The sequence below is a fragment of the Rhinolophus sinicus genome, chromosome X, assembly GCF_036562045.2.
Source record: "Rhinolophus sinicus isolate RSC01 chromosome X, ASM3656204v1, whole genome shotgun sequence".
NCBI classification, from domain to species: Eukaryota; Metazoa; Chordata; class Mammalia; order Chiroptera; family Rhinolophidae; genus Rhinolophus; species Rhinolophus sinicus.
The window spans coordinates 1,609,240-1,628,020 of NC_133768.1; the positions used below are offsets into that span (position 1 = coordinate 1,609,240).

General features: G+C 38.1%; 1 protein-coding gene across 1 annotated transcript in view; it reads right to left on the bottom strand.

Moving 5' to 3' along the window:
- The window catches only part of LOC141569645 (membrane-bound transcription factor site-2 protease-like), a gene marked incomplete at its 5' end in the record, with an annotated part of 91,443 nt that overhangs the window by 18,457 nt on the left and 54,205 nt on the right, over positions 1-18,781 (bottom strand). Inside the window, 2 exons of the mRNA XM_074323777.1 lie at positions 3,876-4,065; positions 4,431-4,525. Coding sequence (XP_074179878.1) covers positions 3,876-4,065; positions 4,431-4,525 — 285 coding nt within the window. The remainder of the gene's footprint in view (positions 1-3,875; positions 4,066-4,430; positions 4,526-18,781) is intronic.

The following is an 18,781-nucleotide window of genomic DNA, read 5'->3' on the forward strand; positions in this document are numbered from 1 at the left end:
TGGTTCTTTGAAAAGATTAACAAAATTGACAAACCCTTGGCTAGACTCACTAAGATAAAAAGAGAGAAGACACTAATTAACAAAATCAGAAATGAAAAAAGGGAAGTTATCATGGACACCACAGAAATACAAAGGATCATCCAAGAATACTATGAAGGACTATATGCCACCAAATTCAATAACCTAGAAGAAATGGACAAGTTCTTAGAAACATATAGCCTTCCAAGGCTGAACCATGAAGAACTGGAAAATCTAAACAGACCGATCACCAGTAACGAAATTGAATCAGTCATCCAAAACCTTCCCAAAAGCAAAAGTCCGGGACCAGATGGCTTCACTAGTGAATTCTACCAAACCTTCAAAGAGGATCTAATACCAATCCTGCTCAAACTCTTCCAAAAAATTGAAGAAGGGACAGTACTCCCTAACTCATTTTATGAGGTCAACATTACCCTGATAACAAAACCTGTTAAGGACAACACAGGAAAAGAAAACTACAGACCAATATCTCTGATGAATACAGATAAAAAAATCCTAAACAAAATGCTAGCAAATCGAATGCAACAATGCATTAAAAATATAATTCATCACGACCAAGTGGGGTTCATCCTCGGGGCACAAGGATGGTTCAACATCTGCAACTCCATCAATGTGATACATCACATAAACAAAATAAAAGACAAAAATCATATGATTATATCAATTGATGCAGAAAAAGCATTTGACAAGATACAACATCCATTTATGATTAAAACACTTAATCAGATATGTACAGAAGGAAAATACCTTAAAATAATAAAAGCTGTATGTGACAAATGCTCAGCTAATCTCATAATTAATGGTGAAAAATTGAAGCCCTTTGCTCTACATTCAGGAACATGACAGGCTGTCCCGTATCACCTATGCTTTTCAACATAGTGTTGGAAGTCCTTGCCAGAACAATCAGGCAAGAGAAAGAAATAACAGGCATCCAAATTGGGAATGAAGAAGTTAAATTATCACTCTTTGCAGATGACAGGATACTATATATAGAAAACCTTAAAGACTCTACCAAAACTATTAGAAACAATCAATGAATACAGTAAAGTTGCTGGCTACAAAACCAACGTAGAAAAGTCCATTGCATTCCTATATACTAACAATGAAATCTGAGAAAAAGAAATACAAAAAACAATTCCTTTTGCAATTGCAGCAAAAAGAATAAAATACCTAGGAATAAACTTAACCAAGGATGTGAAAGACCTATATGCTGAAAACTATAAGACATTTTTGAAAGAAATTGAAGAAGACACAAAGAAATGGAAAGACATTCCGTGCTCATGGATTGGAAGAATCAACATAGTTAAAATGGCCATATTACCCAAAGCAATATACAGATTTAATGCAATCCCCATCAAAATCCCAATGGCATTTTTTAAAGAAATAGAACAAAAAAATCATCAGATTTGTTTGGAACCACAAAAGACCCCGAATAGCCAAAGCAATCTTAAGAAAAAGAACTATAATGGAGGTATCACACTTCCTGACTTTGGCTTGTACTACAGGGCTACAATAATCAAAACAGCATGGTATTGGCAGAAAAACAGACACATAGACCAATGGAATAGAATGGAGAACCCAGAAATCAAACCACATAAATATGGACAGATAATTTTTGACAAAGAAGCTAAAAACATACAATGGAGCAAGACAGCCTCTTCAATAAATGGTGCTGGGAGAATTGGATAGCTACGTGCAAAAGAATGAAACTGGACTGCTATTTGTCACCATGTACCAAAGTTAATTCAAAATGGATCAAAGACTTAAGCATAAGACCTGACACAATAAACTGCATAGAAGAAAACATAGGTACTAAACTTATGGACCTTGGGTTCAAAGAGCATTTTATGAACTTGACTCCAAAGGCAATGGAAGTAAAAGGTAAAAGAAACGAATGGGACTATATGAAACTTAAAAGCTTCTGCACAGCAAAAGAAACCATTGACAAAATAAAGAGGCAAGCAGCTGAATGGGAGAAGATTTTTGCAAACAGTGCCTCTGATAAGGGGCTAATGTCCAAAATATACAAGGAACTCATGCAACTCAACAACAAAAAAACAAACAACCCAATTGAAAAATGGGCAGAGGACCTGAAGAGACATTTCTCCAAAGAGGACATACAAATGGCAAATAGACATATGAAAAAATGCTCAACATCACTAATCATCAGAGAAATGCAAATCAAAACCACAATGAGATATCACCTCACCCCAGTCAGAATGGCTATCATCAACAAGACAAATAGTAACAAGTGTTGGAGAGGCTGTGGAGAAAAGGAACCCTCATACACTGTTGGTGGGAATGCAGACTGGTGCAGCCGTTATGGAAGGCAGTGTGGAGGTTCCTCAAAAAATTACAAATAGAATTACCATATGACCCAGTAATCCTTCTCTTGGGTCTCTACCCCAAAAATCTGAAAACATCTATACATAAAGACATGTGTGCTCCAATGTTCAATGCATCTTTGTTTACGGTGGCCAAGACATGGAAACAACCAAAATGTCCTTCGAAAGATGAATGGATAAAGAAGTTGTGGTATATATATAGAATGGAATACTATTCGGTGGTAAGAAAAGATGATATAGGAACATTTGTGACAACATGGATGGATCTTGAGAGCTTAATGCTCAGAGAAATAAGTCATTCAGAAAAAGCAGAGAACCATCTGATTTCCCTGATATGTGGTCTATAAGCCAAAAACAACAAAAGAACAAGACAAACAAATGAGAAACAAAAACTCATAGACACAAACAATAGTTTAGTGGTTACCAGAGGGTAAGGGGGGTGGAAGGTGGGAGATGAGTGTAAGGGGGATCAAATATATGGTGATGGAAGGAGAACTGACTCTGGGTGGTGAACACACAATGGGATTTATAGATGACGTAATACAGAGTTGTACACCTAATATTTATGTAATTTTACTATCAATTGTCATCCCAATAAATAAATAAAAAATATGGAAATGACAGAGATGGAAGAAGAGAGAGACTTGAGAGTTAAAAGAAATGAAAGAACTCTGTAAGAACTTTGTGAGTCCATCAGAAAGATAAATAAAAGAAAATGGGCATATCAGAAATAGAAGAAGAGAACAGAGAGTATATTCATACAAAAACTGATAGACACGATAGTTTAGTGGTTACCAGAGGGTAAGAGGGGAGAGGGATAGTAAAAGGGATCAAATATATGGTAACAGAAGGAGAACTGACCCTGGGTGGTGAACACCTATAATACATAGATGATCTTTTACAGAATTGTATACTTGAAACCCATGTAACTTTACTAACCATTGTCACCGCAAATGTACTTATTTAAAAAATTTTTCAATATATATAAAAAAGAATAGGATTAATCTGAAAATAAAGTAACACAGAAAAACTCATAGGAAATGAATTAGATTATACGCTGTTCAGCTATATGACCATACTATACATATAGATCAATCATGTTGTCTCTATTAGAATTAGGTGGCTCAGGTTTGAAATTATATTTATACAAAATTTATGAATGCATTCTCTAGAGCATTCAGCTCTTGCCATTGTTTTGGGGAAACAGAATAAACATTTTTCATATAATTTAATAAATGTTGTCATTTGTGACCAAGTCAAATAAATTATGTGGGAAATATGTCACTTTCCATGTGAAGAGATGGGCTTCAACAGCATCGGTCTTTTGCAAACTCATTTTTCCTACTGCTTAAATTTCATTTAATGTCTGAGGATATAGATAACATTGGTAAGTGATCAAATTAATAAACTCAATGCAAGCATCTGCACTGAATTTATAGCATTGAGAATATATGTGATGATTTTCTGTGAGCCTATCAATATAATACCCACCTGTGTAGTGAAGATTCAGTGGATGTCCTATGTACAACGTATCGATTTGAGGTGGATGTCTCACTTTAATTAAGCGAGTATGAATTTCCAAAGAAGGCACTGTACAGAAAGTGGATCCTTGTTTACAATCTTTATTGGTTCTACAAACTTGAGTGGCTTCGACTGCCTTCCGGATAGGTAGACATGTATGCTATAAACAAACAAAAAAAATAATTAGTTGCTTAACAATTTTACAAAAAAGAAAAATCCAACTTATTTTTCTTTAAGATTTTTCATGTCATCTAGCATATTACGAATATGGCTTATTTGAAAGAAATGACATTTTTATGTACTTCCTACAAATTAGATTCAAGTGAGATCTGACCAAGTAAGATCTTACCACAGTGAAAATCTAAAGATTGTCAAAGAAATGTAACATATGAAATATGTATAGGGATTTTAATAAATGATATAAAGCACATAGAATAAAAGAGAAAGTTTATACATTCCATTTTAATTCTATATACTTATTTTGTAATAATTATATAAAACAAGCAAAACTGTTTCACAACTTACCAAATGCTTATTAAAATTATTTGTGTAGGAAAAGCACACATTTGTGAGACTGTGATTGTTACAACATTCAGTGGAACCATCCAACCGTTTGTATGCTAAAAAGAAATACAGTTGATATTAGAATTTGTTCCATAGAAGTACATTTTAAATAATTTTGCTTTCAAGGCAAAATACAAAAAGTAAAATAACATGTAAATTCAGAAACAAATGTGTCAAGTTCAGTCTGATTCTTTGTGCTGTTCTGTGAAGAGGAATACATTCAATTTCTAATCAAGAAATAATGTTATCTTCATATAAACTTATCTCTATGGCTAGAGTTCTAGGATCTCAGTAGATTTTACAATATCACCTCTTGTTGGTCAACTAATCAGCTACTTTTAAGTGTAATATGCCACCTACCCAACATTATTATATGTATAGATTTATTTTGTTCCTGCTTATCAGAAATAATTTTTAAACAATTAACAATAAGAGTTTCTTATCAAGGATTGTATACAACATTGAACTGTCAGTAAAATATTTGATAATACTGATACAGGTGAGCACATAGATTGCAAATGCAGATATTTGTAGGAGTTAATACAGATACAAAATAAATGAATCAGATTAAAACAACAATTGGAAATTATGAGAACTATGATGAATGAGCTTTATACCATTATCTGAAGAGTTCAGCTGAACCACTCAGCTTGCAGCCCAGTACTGCCAGATTTTTCCCAAGAGAAGCTAGAAATCTGAAAACCTTAATTTCTGAACAATGACAACAAATTAAAGTAAAAACTATATACTTGCAAACCAAAAAGAACATATTTACTGATACTGGATTTGACTTTTAGACTATCATACATCACATTTTTGCATTAGAATTCTTCCTATGGTAATAATTCCAACCACATTCATAATAGTGCTCTTCCTGATAAGATTAAGTACATCCCTGACATGCAAAATTTTCCAATAAAGATTTAATATTTTAAGTTTCCATGTGAGAACTACTTTGATATTTTTCTGTTCACCTTTATTAATTTAAGAAGGTCTGGTTTTGACAAAAAATATTATTTCAGAATCTTTTCTAATGATCAAATAAATCAGTTTTTGTGATTCAATTTTTTTTTCAATTAAAATTTACTGGGGTGACAGTGATTAGTAAAATTACATAGGTTTCAAGTGTACAATTCTATAACACATCATCTATGTACCACATTGTGTGTTCATCACCCAGAGTCACTTCTCCCTATATTACCATATATTTGACCCCTTTTACCCTCTTCTATAATCTCCCCTCCCCCTTTACACTCTGATAACCACTGAACTATTGTCTGTGTCTGAGTTGTTTATTTTTTATCTTGTTCCATTGTTTCTTTCAGTTTTATATCTCACATCAGTGAAATCATATGGTTCTTGACTTTTTCTGTCTGACTTACATATATGCTAAGCAAAGCATGTCAGACAGAAAAAGTTGTGACTGAACTCTGTCATGCAGGGTGTCATGTGGGGTCTCAGCTACCGCTCCCCACATAAGAACGTAGGATATGGTGAGGGCAAAAAGGAACAGTGGAGCCATAGATAGGGAAGTCATGCCACTATATTCTCGCTGGCAGCCTGGGCGAGACACACAAAGTAGGATCCACAGGATCCGCAATCCGCATCCACTTTTCTGCCTGCCTGCCAACCAACCAACTAACACAGTCACAGCAGTTACATAAGCAGCCAATTGGCCAACCAGCTACAGCTAAGGGCCAACGACCACCTGAGCCAGCATACCTACCAGGCGAGGCCGAGAGCCTAGACACTCCTTTCTGGGACTCTGTCCCCACACTCCACCCCTACAGGGTCTTGCCTCAAAATCTACGTCACAAGCATCTTCCGCGAGGGGCCCTGTGCTGTATTAACCTATAGGCACCTACGGGCAGAAAGAAATAGCAGTCTTAGGAACCAACAATGGCAAATCCCTTCCATCTGGGAGGATACATGCTAGCTTTTTGTGCTGCGAAAGGAGGGTCATTGCCACTGGCACCTTTCCCGGTTTTTGGTACCAGATCTTTATGGCAGTGCTTGGGGTCCCTTGCGTAGTTTCAACATGTAACAGAACAGGGGACTCCATAATAGACCATAGTGAGAGCAAACAGGTTCCCCGCAAAATTGTCCCAGCATCGGGACCTCCATATACCACAGTCATTTGCAGTGGCCACTCAGCCACCACCCCTGGTGTCACTTGTAAATCATGAGTCAAACCAGCCCCCCATGGGGCTATCAGGCCCAACACTGACAGTGGGAGCTTTCGACCTGCCAGGGCCAAATCCATTGTTGCCGTTCCCCTTCTTTCAAGGCGGGTGCTGGCAGCAAAATGTTTCCATTTCTGTCATAGTATGGCTTTAACAGAGTCTCACTTGTGGTAACCTGTAACTGAATGGGAGTGGATGTTTGATATAGCAGAGCTTCTACTGGTGAGGGCCCTCCCTTCCATGGTTTCTCATTCAGGATTCTCAAGACGTCCCATACACGTGAGGACCAGTCGCACATCGTGGGAGGGTGTTTTGACACCCGGAGGCTTTGCTTCAAAAGGCTGTTGTAGAGTTCGATCATGTCAGCCATCCACACAGCCCTTAGCTCAGCCCACTGGCTACTTTGGCCCGTCCCCGTATCAAACCAAATAGTGTCTGTTTTGGGCTGCACATCAAACAGCTGTCCAAACGGCTGCAGCTCCTTGGCTAGAACCATCAGTAAACCAGGCCTCTTCAGGTACTGGGTGCTGGCCTTCTCTGTAGGGCGAGGGCTCCAAGTCCTCCTCTCTAGGCAGAGCACTTGGCTCAGCCTGGGCTACAAGCTCCACAGGCCCCAGGACCTGTTGTAGCTCTGTGCTCAAAGGGCTTGAACTAAGGGTGCTACATTGCTCCAACTAGGCACCCCACTTGGCGAGGGTGGTGGTCTGTGACACACCCATTTTGGATTCCTGTGATGGATTCTGTGGCCCTAGGGCTGCCTAAACAGCAGCCACCTGTTTCTCTATGAGAGAGTAGTGGACTTCGCTTCTTTCAACAATTGGGACCACAATCCCACTGGTGACTGGAGAATCTCTTGCCATTGCCAGAGGCCCCAACCATACCCCTCTTGGGTTATGTGAACATCAACTTCAAACGGGCGACCAGGGTCTACAACTTGCAGAGCCTGTGCCTGCTGCACTGCCCGTTTTGTGGCAACAAAGACTTCCTCTATAGCTTCTGTCCAATCCCACGAGTTTGCCTTTTTTATCATGTGATACAAGGGCCTTGCCATTTGTGCCAAATGGGCTACAAACGCCCACTAATACACCAGCAGACCCAAATACGTCTGCCATTGGGAAACCTTTGTCGGCTGGGGAAACCCTTGTATTTTGTCAATTATCGCCTCAGGTAGACCTTTGTCTTACCCGACCATACAACACCCAAAAACTTGACGGATAAGCCAGGGCCTTGGACCTTTTTTCTCATTCACCGCCCAGCCACGTGACTTCAGGTGGCAGAAAAGAGATGGAGCTGCTCGCTCTAGATCCAAAAGAGAATCAGATGTTAGTAAAATAGTGAAACATAGTGAAAAAAGGCCACAGAGGATGGGTGATCCCACTGTGCCAAATCCTGGGCCATGAGCCCATGGCAGATAGTAGGGCTGTGCAAGTATCCTTGCGGAAGGACTTGAAAAGTCCACTGCCGCCCCTTCCCAAGTAAAAGCAAACTGCTCTTGACACTCAGGTGCAATGTCAATGGAGAAAAAGCATTGGCTAAGTCCACTACATAGTGATACGTTCCCAGGTGGACAGTCACAGGATCCATCAAATCGTGAATTGAAGGCACTGCAGCGTGCAAAGGTGGCGTCACCTCATTTAACTCCCTATAGTCCACAGTCATTCGCTAGGTCTCATCTGGCTTCTTGACAGGCAAAACTGGGGACTTACAGGGACTGTGCCTCGGCCTCACAATATGTGCCTTCTCCAATTCCAAAACTGTATGACCAATCTCCTCCTGTCCTCCTGGCAGGCAGTACTGGTACTGTCGCACTGTAACCACATGTCTGGGTTGCGGAAACACTTGGGGAGGGTGGTGAGCATGCTTCCAGTGCCTCTCCCTGGAGCTGCTCATTCGGCACATGAGCTATTTCATTAAGCCCGTCCTCTAAGTTACGACGCAAGGTGGTGAGGAACATCCAGCCCACACTGCCGGCTGTACCTTTCACCTCCTCCCGCAACTGTTCAGCTAGAACCTGCAGGGCCCTCTCCACACTGGCCAGAGAGCCATCCATGTTCTCCCACTCCTCCTCGGGGGTCCAACTTCTGAGAACAGCAGCTACACACTGAGTGGGGGCCACATGTCCTCCTGCCCAGAGTCAGATGCCATTTCTACCTGGCTAGAATTCCACTTGCCATGCCAGGCATCCGATTGGGTGGAGGCCTCAGTGCAAGATGTCCGCAACCCTCGGAGCCTAAGGCAGCAGCAGATTACCAAAAGGAAGGTGACGCCTTCTAAGGCTAAGAGGGAGGTATACAATCTGGAGGCTAGAGTCTTCCAGGCAGACTGCGCCTCCTGTTCCCGGGGCAGCTCCTCACAGCCTTCTGAAACTGAGCTTTCATACATATAAACTGCTCCGTTACCTGACAGAGAGTTTCAGCCAACACCAAACCCTGCTCACTATGCCATGTGTCATGTAGGGTATCACACAGGGTCTTAGTTCCTGCTCCCCACATTAGAATGCAGGATATGTTCAGGCCAAAGAGGAACACCCATGGAGCCATAGATAGGGGAGCCGTACCACTATATTCTCTCTGGCGGCTGGGTTGGAGACATATGCAGTAGTAGCCACATGATCCACAATCCACCGTCCACATTTCTCTGCCTGTCATCCAACCAACCAATCAATACAGTCATGGCAGTTTACATCAGCAGTCAATTGGCCAACCGGCTACAGCCAATGGCAGACCACCACCCAAGACAGCCCCCCCCCCCACACCCTCCCCCCTACCATGCGAGGCCAAGAGCCTGGACACTGCTCTCTGGGACTCTGTTCCCACACTTCTTACCAATAATATAGAATGTTACATATAATCTACATATCAATGTATTTTTATCAACATGTAAAATTAATTCAATTCTACTTTCTATTAATTACAGCAGGCAAATGCAATTCAAGGTTGCAAGGGGAGGTCAAGGAGGCATTCACGGCATCAATTTAACCTTAGGAGGTGATAATTAAACTTTAGGTAACCCCAAGCTTAAAGACAATTAGAAAAATTAAAATCCAGAGCAGTTTCATAATTCTATGGCAGGAAGAATCAATAGACATTCTGAATGTGTCCTATACATCCTGAATGTATGTTATACATTCAGAATGTATAGAGTACAACTCATATTGAACATGAATATCTCCAATTGCATTAGAGGCCCCAAATATAGTCATATTAGTGATAAGGAAGCAATACCAAAGCTGCCAATATACATGTAGAATGCTGTACTAATAGATGTCTTTCTCAATTAGCTGCCATAACAAAATTCCATAAACTGTGTGGCTTAAACAGCAGAAATTAATTTTCTCCTAGTTATGGAATCTGGAAGTGTGAGATCAGAGTGCAAGCATGGCTGGGTTCTGGTATGCTATCACTTTCTGGCTTATTGATGCTTGCCTTCTTACTTGTTTTCAAATGTCAGAGAGAGAGAGAGAGAGAGACTTCTGATCTCTCTTCCTCTTCTATAAGCATACCAATTCACTTCTATTCAGATTAAGCCCCATTGATATGCCCTCTCTTAACCTTTATGACCTCCTTATAGGCCCTATATCCAAATACAATCACGTTGAATGTTAGAGTTTCAGCATATGAATTTTTAGGGGATATAATTCAGTCCACAACAATGGTTTCCTGAAATGTCCACAGACCTAGTTGTTAAGCCTATAGTTTAAACCTAGTACGTATGTTAAGTGATTTTGCAGTCACTATGATTTCTGTCAGAGATAAGTGTATTAATAAATGAGTTACTTTAGCTTCTGTAACTCAACATAGCTTTTAATATTTTGACAGGAACTACAGGAAAATGATAAAACATGTAAAGTGTGAAATAATGAATTGTTTTCTTAAAGAAAAATACATTGTGAGTTACATAGTACCTTCTGCCTTCTGAAAGGTTTGGAAGATGTTAACCAGGCATTCAAAGAATCAGGTTTGCCTATTAAATAATCTAATATCACTAAAAATAACATAAGCAAATTTGCCTTTTGATAATGATGTGACAGGAAGAACTGAGGACTACATATGAAATTTGTAGTCAGTAAATAAAAGATGATAAGTCTAATCAAGTTTCTAAATTTAACATTTTATAGATTATTTGCAAGACAGATAATAGCATTATGAGGAAAGATGCAACCAGACAAATACAGCTTATACTCATTTTCTCATTTTACTCATTTTCTTCAACAAATGGCATGTGTCTTTTAAAAAAAACAGGGAGTGGAGGGGAGGAGTAGAAACTGTCGTAAGTGAAAAGAGACTTAAAATATACAACGACCAAATAAAGCAAGCCAACTCTAAAAAGATAAGCAGGAATAAAACTGAATATAATGTGTGATTCAGAAATTATTGTTAATCTTTTAAAATTTGATAAAGAAACTGTGGTTATGTTTTTAAGAAGTCATTATCTAATAAAGATACACACTGACATTAATGTATAAAAATAATATGATGGCTTCTCTAAAATACTCTGAATATTTTGGGGTGATTACATTAAAATATTGGCAAAATGTTGATAATTGTTGAAGTTGGGAAAAGATCCATGGGGGTTAGTTATACTAGTTACTTAACTTTTAATACATGTTAAAAAGTTATTGCAAAAATGTTTTAAAAAGATAGTACTTGCAAAAAAAAATTCAGTTTGTTCTTTCTATTTTACTTTTCCCACACAATACTATACTAACATTTATTCTTGCTTATTAATCATATTTGTTAAATAGTAGATATACATAAGCACCCAAGGCATTTCTAGATTTAAATCTGTGGGTAAAATTTGTATGTTCCCATACAGTCAATAAAATGAGCTTCCAGAATTTTACAGAAACAACTGGAAGGGTAATTCATTTTGGCTAAAAAGTCTCAAAATAAGTCAGAGCCAAAAGTTAAAAAATCAACATTGATGACTGGGAAGGGCATCTTTTGATGCCATAATGACTTCCTCTAAGATGCTTGCCACATAAAATGATTCTATTCAAATGCTCTGGATATATCACCAGGAGACTATTGTTGGCAACATAATACATTTTGGTCCAACTCTGTCTACTTGTCTTTTAAAATCCCCATAGAATGTGACTAGAAAATCGGCATCAATTACATCGAAAAATGGCAGTGTGAGGAGTGCTTCTTGAAATCTCCCCTGGAAGTTACAACAAACTGAACAGCTATAATGTAACAAAGGATAAGTTAAACAACACACAAGAATGTCTGAGACATCTGTGCATGGAATCACCTGAAGGTGGGAAAATTGGGTGAGCAGGGGTGAAGGGAAAGAGGAAGTGCAGAGATGTTAGGCCATGGGCGCCAGGATGCAGTCCAGAGCTCACTGCAGTCTCAGGAGAGGAAATATCCAGGTTGCAGGTTCACTCACTTTGGCCCACAGTCCTGTCTGAGGGATCAGCATATACTATGGCTGAGCCCAGTGTTCAGGGCAGAGACTCCGGGTGGGAACTATGTTTTAAGCTCACACTGCCAGGCAAAAAACAGAAAGCAAAGACACAGAGTGTGGCCAACTAACCCACAACCCTCCCAAATCTCACCCCACGCCTATCCTCCTAGTGTTAGAAGTGGGCTCCAGAATAAATGGTAGTAGGGTAACGTTAAAGAACAGAATATCTACAGCTCTGAGAACTGGAGCTACTTTCCCACAGTTGCAGATGCACATTCCAGGATAAGGAAAGGACTGGAGGGGTGAGACATCTGTGGGCTGGCAGTCACCACTGTTCAGAGCCACAAATGCACCACCTGCTTCTCAATCTCCCCTCCCCCACCTTCCTGGGCAGATCGCTGCAGGGACAACCAGAGCCAATGAGATAGACAGGCTCTGCATCAGGTTGCAGGGAAAGCACTGGGATTTCAGAAGCGCAGATTCTATCACCCTTCACTACCTCCAATGAGGGCGGTGCCCTGAAACCCAGGTGACCTGCACAGAGAGCATGAGAAACCAGAACAGCATAAGAAAAAATAAAATGCTACACCATGAGAGAAAACAACAGGTTACAGTAGGAGAGAAAATACAACATTCCAGCTATAACTAATGGAAAGCAAAAGACAGACCTCTTAATATCACCCTGCTGAAAGATCCAATCCTGTAGAAGCCTGGGAAGTGAAATAATATTCATTAATGGCTATGACTAACCGAGGTAAGAGGGCCACTCACAAAGAAAATGAAAACTTAGCAGAAAATGAACTTGAAGACATGGAAATATGTAACTTAAATGACAGGGAATTCAAGATTACAGTTCTGAAAATATGTAACAAAAAGGAAGATCACATAGATAGTTTAATGAACTCAGGAACACAATCAAATAACAAAATGAACATTTTCCCAAAGAGATTGAAACTTTAAAAAAGAACCAATAGAAATTATGGAGATTAAGAACTCAGTAAGAGAAACAAAGAATGAAACAGCCAGGTTAGATTATAGTTTATCAGATGGAAAAAATAATGACATTGAAGATAGAAATCTAGAAATAACACAGATAAAAGAAGAGAAGGACTTCAGAGTTAAAAGAAATAAAAGAACTTTTACAAAACTTCTTGACTCCATTTGAAAGAGCAAAATAAGAATAGTGGATATACCAGAAAGAGGGGAGAGGGAGATGGGAACAGACAGTATATTCAAACAAATAGTTGATGAGAACTTCCCACACCTGGGAAGAACTGGCTATTCGAATGCAAGAAGCAAACTGAACACCTAATTACAACAATCTGACAAAACTTTGCCAAAACACATTGTACTGAAGCTGTCAAATACATATTACAAAGAAAGAATTCTCAAAGCAGCCAGTAAAAGGAGCAGTAACCTACAAAGGAAAGCCCATTAGATTATCATCAGATTTTTCAGCAGATACTCTACAAGACAGGAGGGAGTGGAATCACATATTAAAACGATTGAAAGAGAGAAATTATGAACCAAGAATAAAAATACCCAGCAAAGATATCCTTTAGCTATGAAGGAGGAATAAGACTTTTCCAGACATACAGAAGCTGAGGGAATTTTCTAACTCTCAACCTGCATTACAGGAAATAATGAAGGAGGCTATTTGACCAGGAAAAAAATAACAGACAGAAACAAAAAGGCAAAGAAACAATGGAGACACTGAGATACCAAAATATAAAAGACAAAATGGATATAGGAAATCCTCTTATATAGCAATAATCACCCTAAACGTAAATTGCCTGAATTCACCAATAAAAAGGCACAAAGTAGCATATTGGATCAAAAAACACAACCCAAAGATATGTTGCCTCCAATTGATGTGTTTCAGCTATAAGGACAAATATATACTCAAAGTAATAGCATGTAAATTAATACTCCAAGCAAATGGTATCCAGAACAAAGAGGGTGTACCATACTTACATCAGATGAAACAGACTTCAGAATAAAAAAGGTGGCAAAGGCGAAGATGGACATTTCACAATGATACAGGAGACAATATGACAAGAAAACATAACAGTTATCAATATAGATGTCCCCAATAAGGGAGCACCAAAATACACAAAGCAACTACTATCAGAACTAAAGGGAAAAATTGTCCAAAACACAATTATACTAGGGCACTTAAATACATCATTGACAGCTATAGATAGATCATCCAAACGAAAATCAGTAAGCGAATATCAGCCCTAAATGACACATTAGACCAAATGGATATAATTGACATATATATAGAGCACTTCATCCAAAAACACTAGACTATGCATTCTTTTCTAGTGTACATGGAACATTCTCAAGGATAGACCATATATTGGGACATAAATGTACCTCACCAAATATAAGACTGAAATCATACCATACATATTCCCTGATCAGAAGGCTTTGAAATTTGATATCAACTGCAAAAGCGAAGCAGGAGAACTCACAAATGTGAAGACATAAAACTACATGGTATTAAGATGAGAGATCAAAGTGTATATAGAAACAAATGAGAATGAAAATACACTTTATGAAAATTATTGGGATTCAGTGAAAGAAGAAACAGAGGGGGAAAATCATAGAATACCACCAATCTGAAATAATAGACAGCAAAAAGGATGGCAAAGAAACAAAGGAGACACCATTCTACCTAAAAACCAAAGAAAGAATGACAGGAAATTCTCATATATCAATAGTCACCCTAAATATAAATCTACTGAACTCACTAATAAAAAGGCACAGTGTTATATGCTTCCTCCAAGAGACACATCTCAGCTAAAAGTAAAAACATAAATTCAAACTGAAAGGGCGTGCAAATTGACACTCCTAGCAATGATATTTTGAGAAAGGCAGGTGTAGCCCTACTGATATCAGGTGAAAGTGACTTAAGGATAAAAAAGGTAACAAGAGATAAAGACGGACGTTTCATTAAGCTAAAGAGGACTATACAACAAGCAGACATGAGAGTCATCAATATTTATGCCCCAATAAGGGAGCACTGAAATACACAAAGCAACTACTAACAGAAGTAAAAGGAGAAATTGACCAAAACACAATTATAGTAGAAGACCTAAATACATCATTGACAGCTATGAATAGATCATCAAAACAGAAAATAAATAACGAAATAGCAGCCCTAAATGACACATTAGATGAAATGGACATAATTCACATATATAGAACACTTCATCCTAAAACATCAGACTATACATTCTTTTCTAGTGTACGTGGAACGCTCTGTAGGATAGACCATATGTTGGGACACTAAACTCGCCTCAGCAAATTTAAGAAGACTGTAATCACACTGAGCATTTTCTGTGATAAGTATTAAAAGTGGATGTCAAATGCAAAAAGAAAGCAGGAAAACACCACAAATATTTGGAGATGAAACAACATGCACTTAATGGACAACTGGGTATTAAGGAAATAAGAGGAGAAAACAAAAGATACATAGAAACAAATGAGGATGAAAATACATCTTACCAAAATTATAGTGATGCAGCGAAAGCTATAACGAGGGAAATTTATATCATTACATGCCTATCTCAATAAGTAAGAAAACCCCAGATAAATAACCTAACAACAACTTAAATAACTAGAACGAAGTAGAACAAATGAAATCCAGTCAGCAGAAGGAAAGATACAATAAAAATCAAAGCACAACTAAATAGAGAACAAAAAGACAATAAAAAAATAATGCAACAGAGAGCTCTTCCTTTGAAAAGATTAATAAAATAGACAGAGCCTTGGCTAGACTCATTAAAAAAAGAAGAAAAGATACAAATAAACAAAATCAGAAATGAATCAGAAATGAAACAGAAGTAACCAAAGTTAGCACAGAAATACAAAGGATTAGAGAAGAATACTATGAAGGTCTATATGCGACCAAATTGAATAACATAGAAGAAATGGAGAAGTTCTTAGAAACGTATAGCATGAATCATGAAGAAATGGAAAATATAAATACCAATCAACAGTAAGGAAATTGAATCAGTCATCCAAGACCTTCCTAAAGGCAAAAGTCCAGAACCATATAGCTTCACTAGTGAATTCTATCAAATATTCAAAGAGCTTCTAACACCTGTCCTCTTAAAATTCTTCCAAAAAATTAAGAAGAGGCAAGAGTTACTAACTCATTTTATTAGGCCATCATTATTCTGTTACCAAAACCTGGTAAGGCCAAAATTACCCTGATAACAAAACCTGGTGTGGGGACAGAGTCAGGAGTGCAGTTTTCAGGCTCTCAGCCTCACGTGTAAAGGTGCTCACTCAGGTAGTAAATGACCATCAACTGTGATTGGATGGCCATCAGCTGTCGCTAGTTGGCTGTCAGCTGTAACCAGTGAGCTAGCAAGAAGATGGTGGCTGAGCTAGCAAGCGGCGGAGTGTGGATTGCAGATTGCAGAGAAGCGGATTACTAGCAGGTGAGATTGTTTGGCAGAGAAGTGAACGGAAGACTGCGGATCGTGTGGCTACTACTGCGTGTGTCTCGCCCGGCCACCGGACAGAATATAGTGGTATGACTCTCCTACCTATGGCTCCGTGGCTGATCCTTTTTGGCCTAGCCACATCCTGAGTTCTTGTGTGGGGAGTGGGACCAGAGACCCCGCAGGCCACCCCGCACGACAAATGGCAGAGCGAGCAGGGTCTCCTGCACAACACGTGGTAAGGGCAAAATTATCTTGATACCAAAAACTGGTAACCTGGTTTGGTAAACACACACAAAATTACACACCAATTTTTGTGATAAACACAGATGCCAAAATTCTAAACAAAATTCTAGAAAATCAGATACAACAATGCATTACAAAGATTATACATCATGCCCAAGTGGGGTTCATCTGAGGGGCATCAGGATGGTTCAAGATACACAAATCAATCAATGTGATATACCACATAAACAAATAGAAGGTTAAAATCATATCAATAGATGCAGAAAAAGCATTTGGCCAGATACAACATCCATTTTTCATTAAACACTTAATAAAATGGGTACAGAAGGAAAATACCTTAACATAATAAAGGCCATATATGACAAACCCTTGGCTAATATCATAATTAACGGTGAAAAACTGAAGCTTTTTGCCCCATGTTCAGGAACAACACAGGGCTGTCCCCTATCACCTCTGCTTTTCAACATAGTGTTTGAAGTCCTTGCCAGAAGGACTTCAGATAAGAGAAAGAAATATGAGCATCCGAATTGGGAATAAAGAAGTTAAACTGTCACTTTATTCAGATGACAAGATTATTTACATAAAAAATCTTCAAGACTCCACCAAAAAGCTATTAGAAACAATAAACATATATAGTAAAGTTACTGGCTACTAACTGAACATACAAAAATTCATTTCATTCTTATATACTGACAATAGAATTTCAGAAAAAGAAAATTTTAAAATATTTATTTTGCAATCGCAATAAAAGGAATAAAATACCTATAAACAAACATAATAAAGGATGTTAGAAACCCAAACACTGAAAAATATAAGACATTTTGAAAAGGAATTGCAGGAGACAAAAAGAAATGTAAAGACATTCTGTGCTCATGGATTGGAAGAATCAACATAGTGAAAATGGCCGTTTTACCACAAGCAATATACACATTTAATGTAACCCCCATCAAAATCCCAATGGCATTTTTAAAAAGAAATGGAACAAAAAATCATTAGATTTGTATGGAAACACACAAGACCCCGAACAGTCAAAGCAATCCTAAGAAAAAAGATGGACAAATAAAGAATCGAAAACTCATAGACACAGACAGCAGATTAGTAGTTACCATAGAGTAACAGGGGAAGGGAGATGGTAGAAAAAGGTAAAGAGGGACTTACTCTAGGTGTTGAGCATATAATGTGATATACAGATAATTTATTAATGAATTTTGCACTTGAAATCTATGTAATTTTACTGATCATTGTTACCCAATAAATTTAAGAAAAAAACATCCCCATGAAAATTTTGGTTAGCAATTTATTATGTAGAATGCTTATGTTTGATTTTGTTTGACTGGTTATTGTCAGTTTGAAATCCTATGTGAAAATTTTAGTTATAAATTTTTCTATTATTTTTTTTTATTAGTTTCAGGTGCACAAGACAAAGTAATACTTAGACGTTTATCTTTTATATCCCTCACAATGTGTGAACCCCGTCTCTTCATCCACTATCCCTCTGACATTGCACGGAGCCATTACATTTCCACTGTCTCTATTCCTAATGCTGTACTCCGCTGCTTGTAAGTACATACATATACATACATACATACATACACACATACATGCATACATACATATCTATCTATCTATCTATCTATATGTATATTTCTATACACATACACATACATATACATACAAACTTGTAGTTCACATTCATTATTGTTCAGCTTCAGCTTCAGGTGTACAATGCAGTGAACAGGCATCTACATCATCCCTGAGGTGGTCTCCCTAATGAAACAACTGTCCATCGGATACCCTACCAAATCTTTACAACATTATTGATTATATTTCCCAAATTAATTTTCAGAACCCCATGGCCATCTTGTGGTTACTGACTGTTTTCTAATCCCCTCACCTTCCCCCTTATCCCCACCACCCTCCCATCTAGCAACCCTCAGTTTTTCCTCTATGTCTCCAAAATTGTTTCTGATTAGTTCATTCACTTATTCTTTTCTTTAGATTCCGCATATAAGTGAGA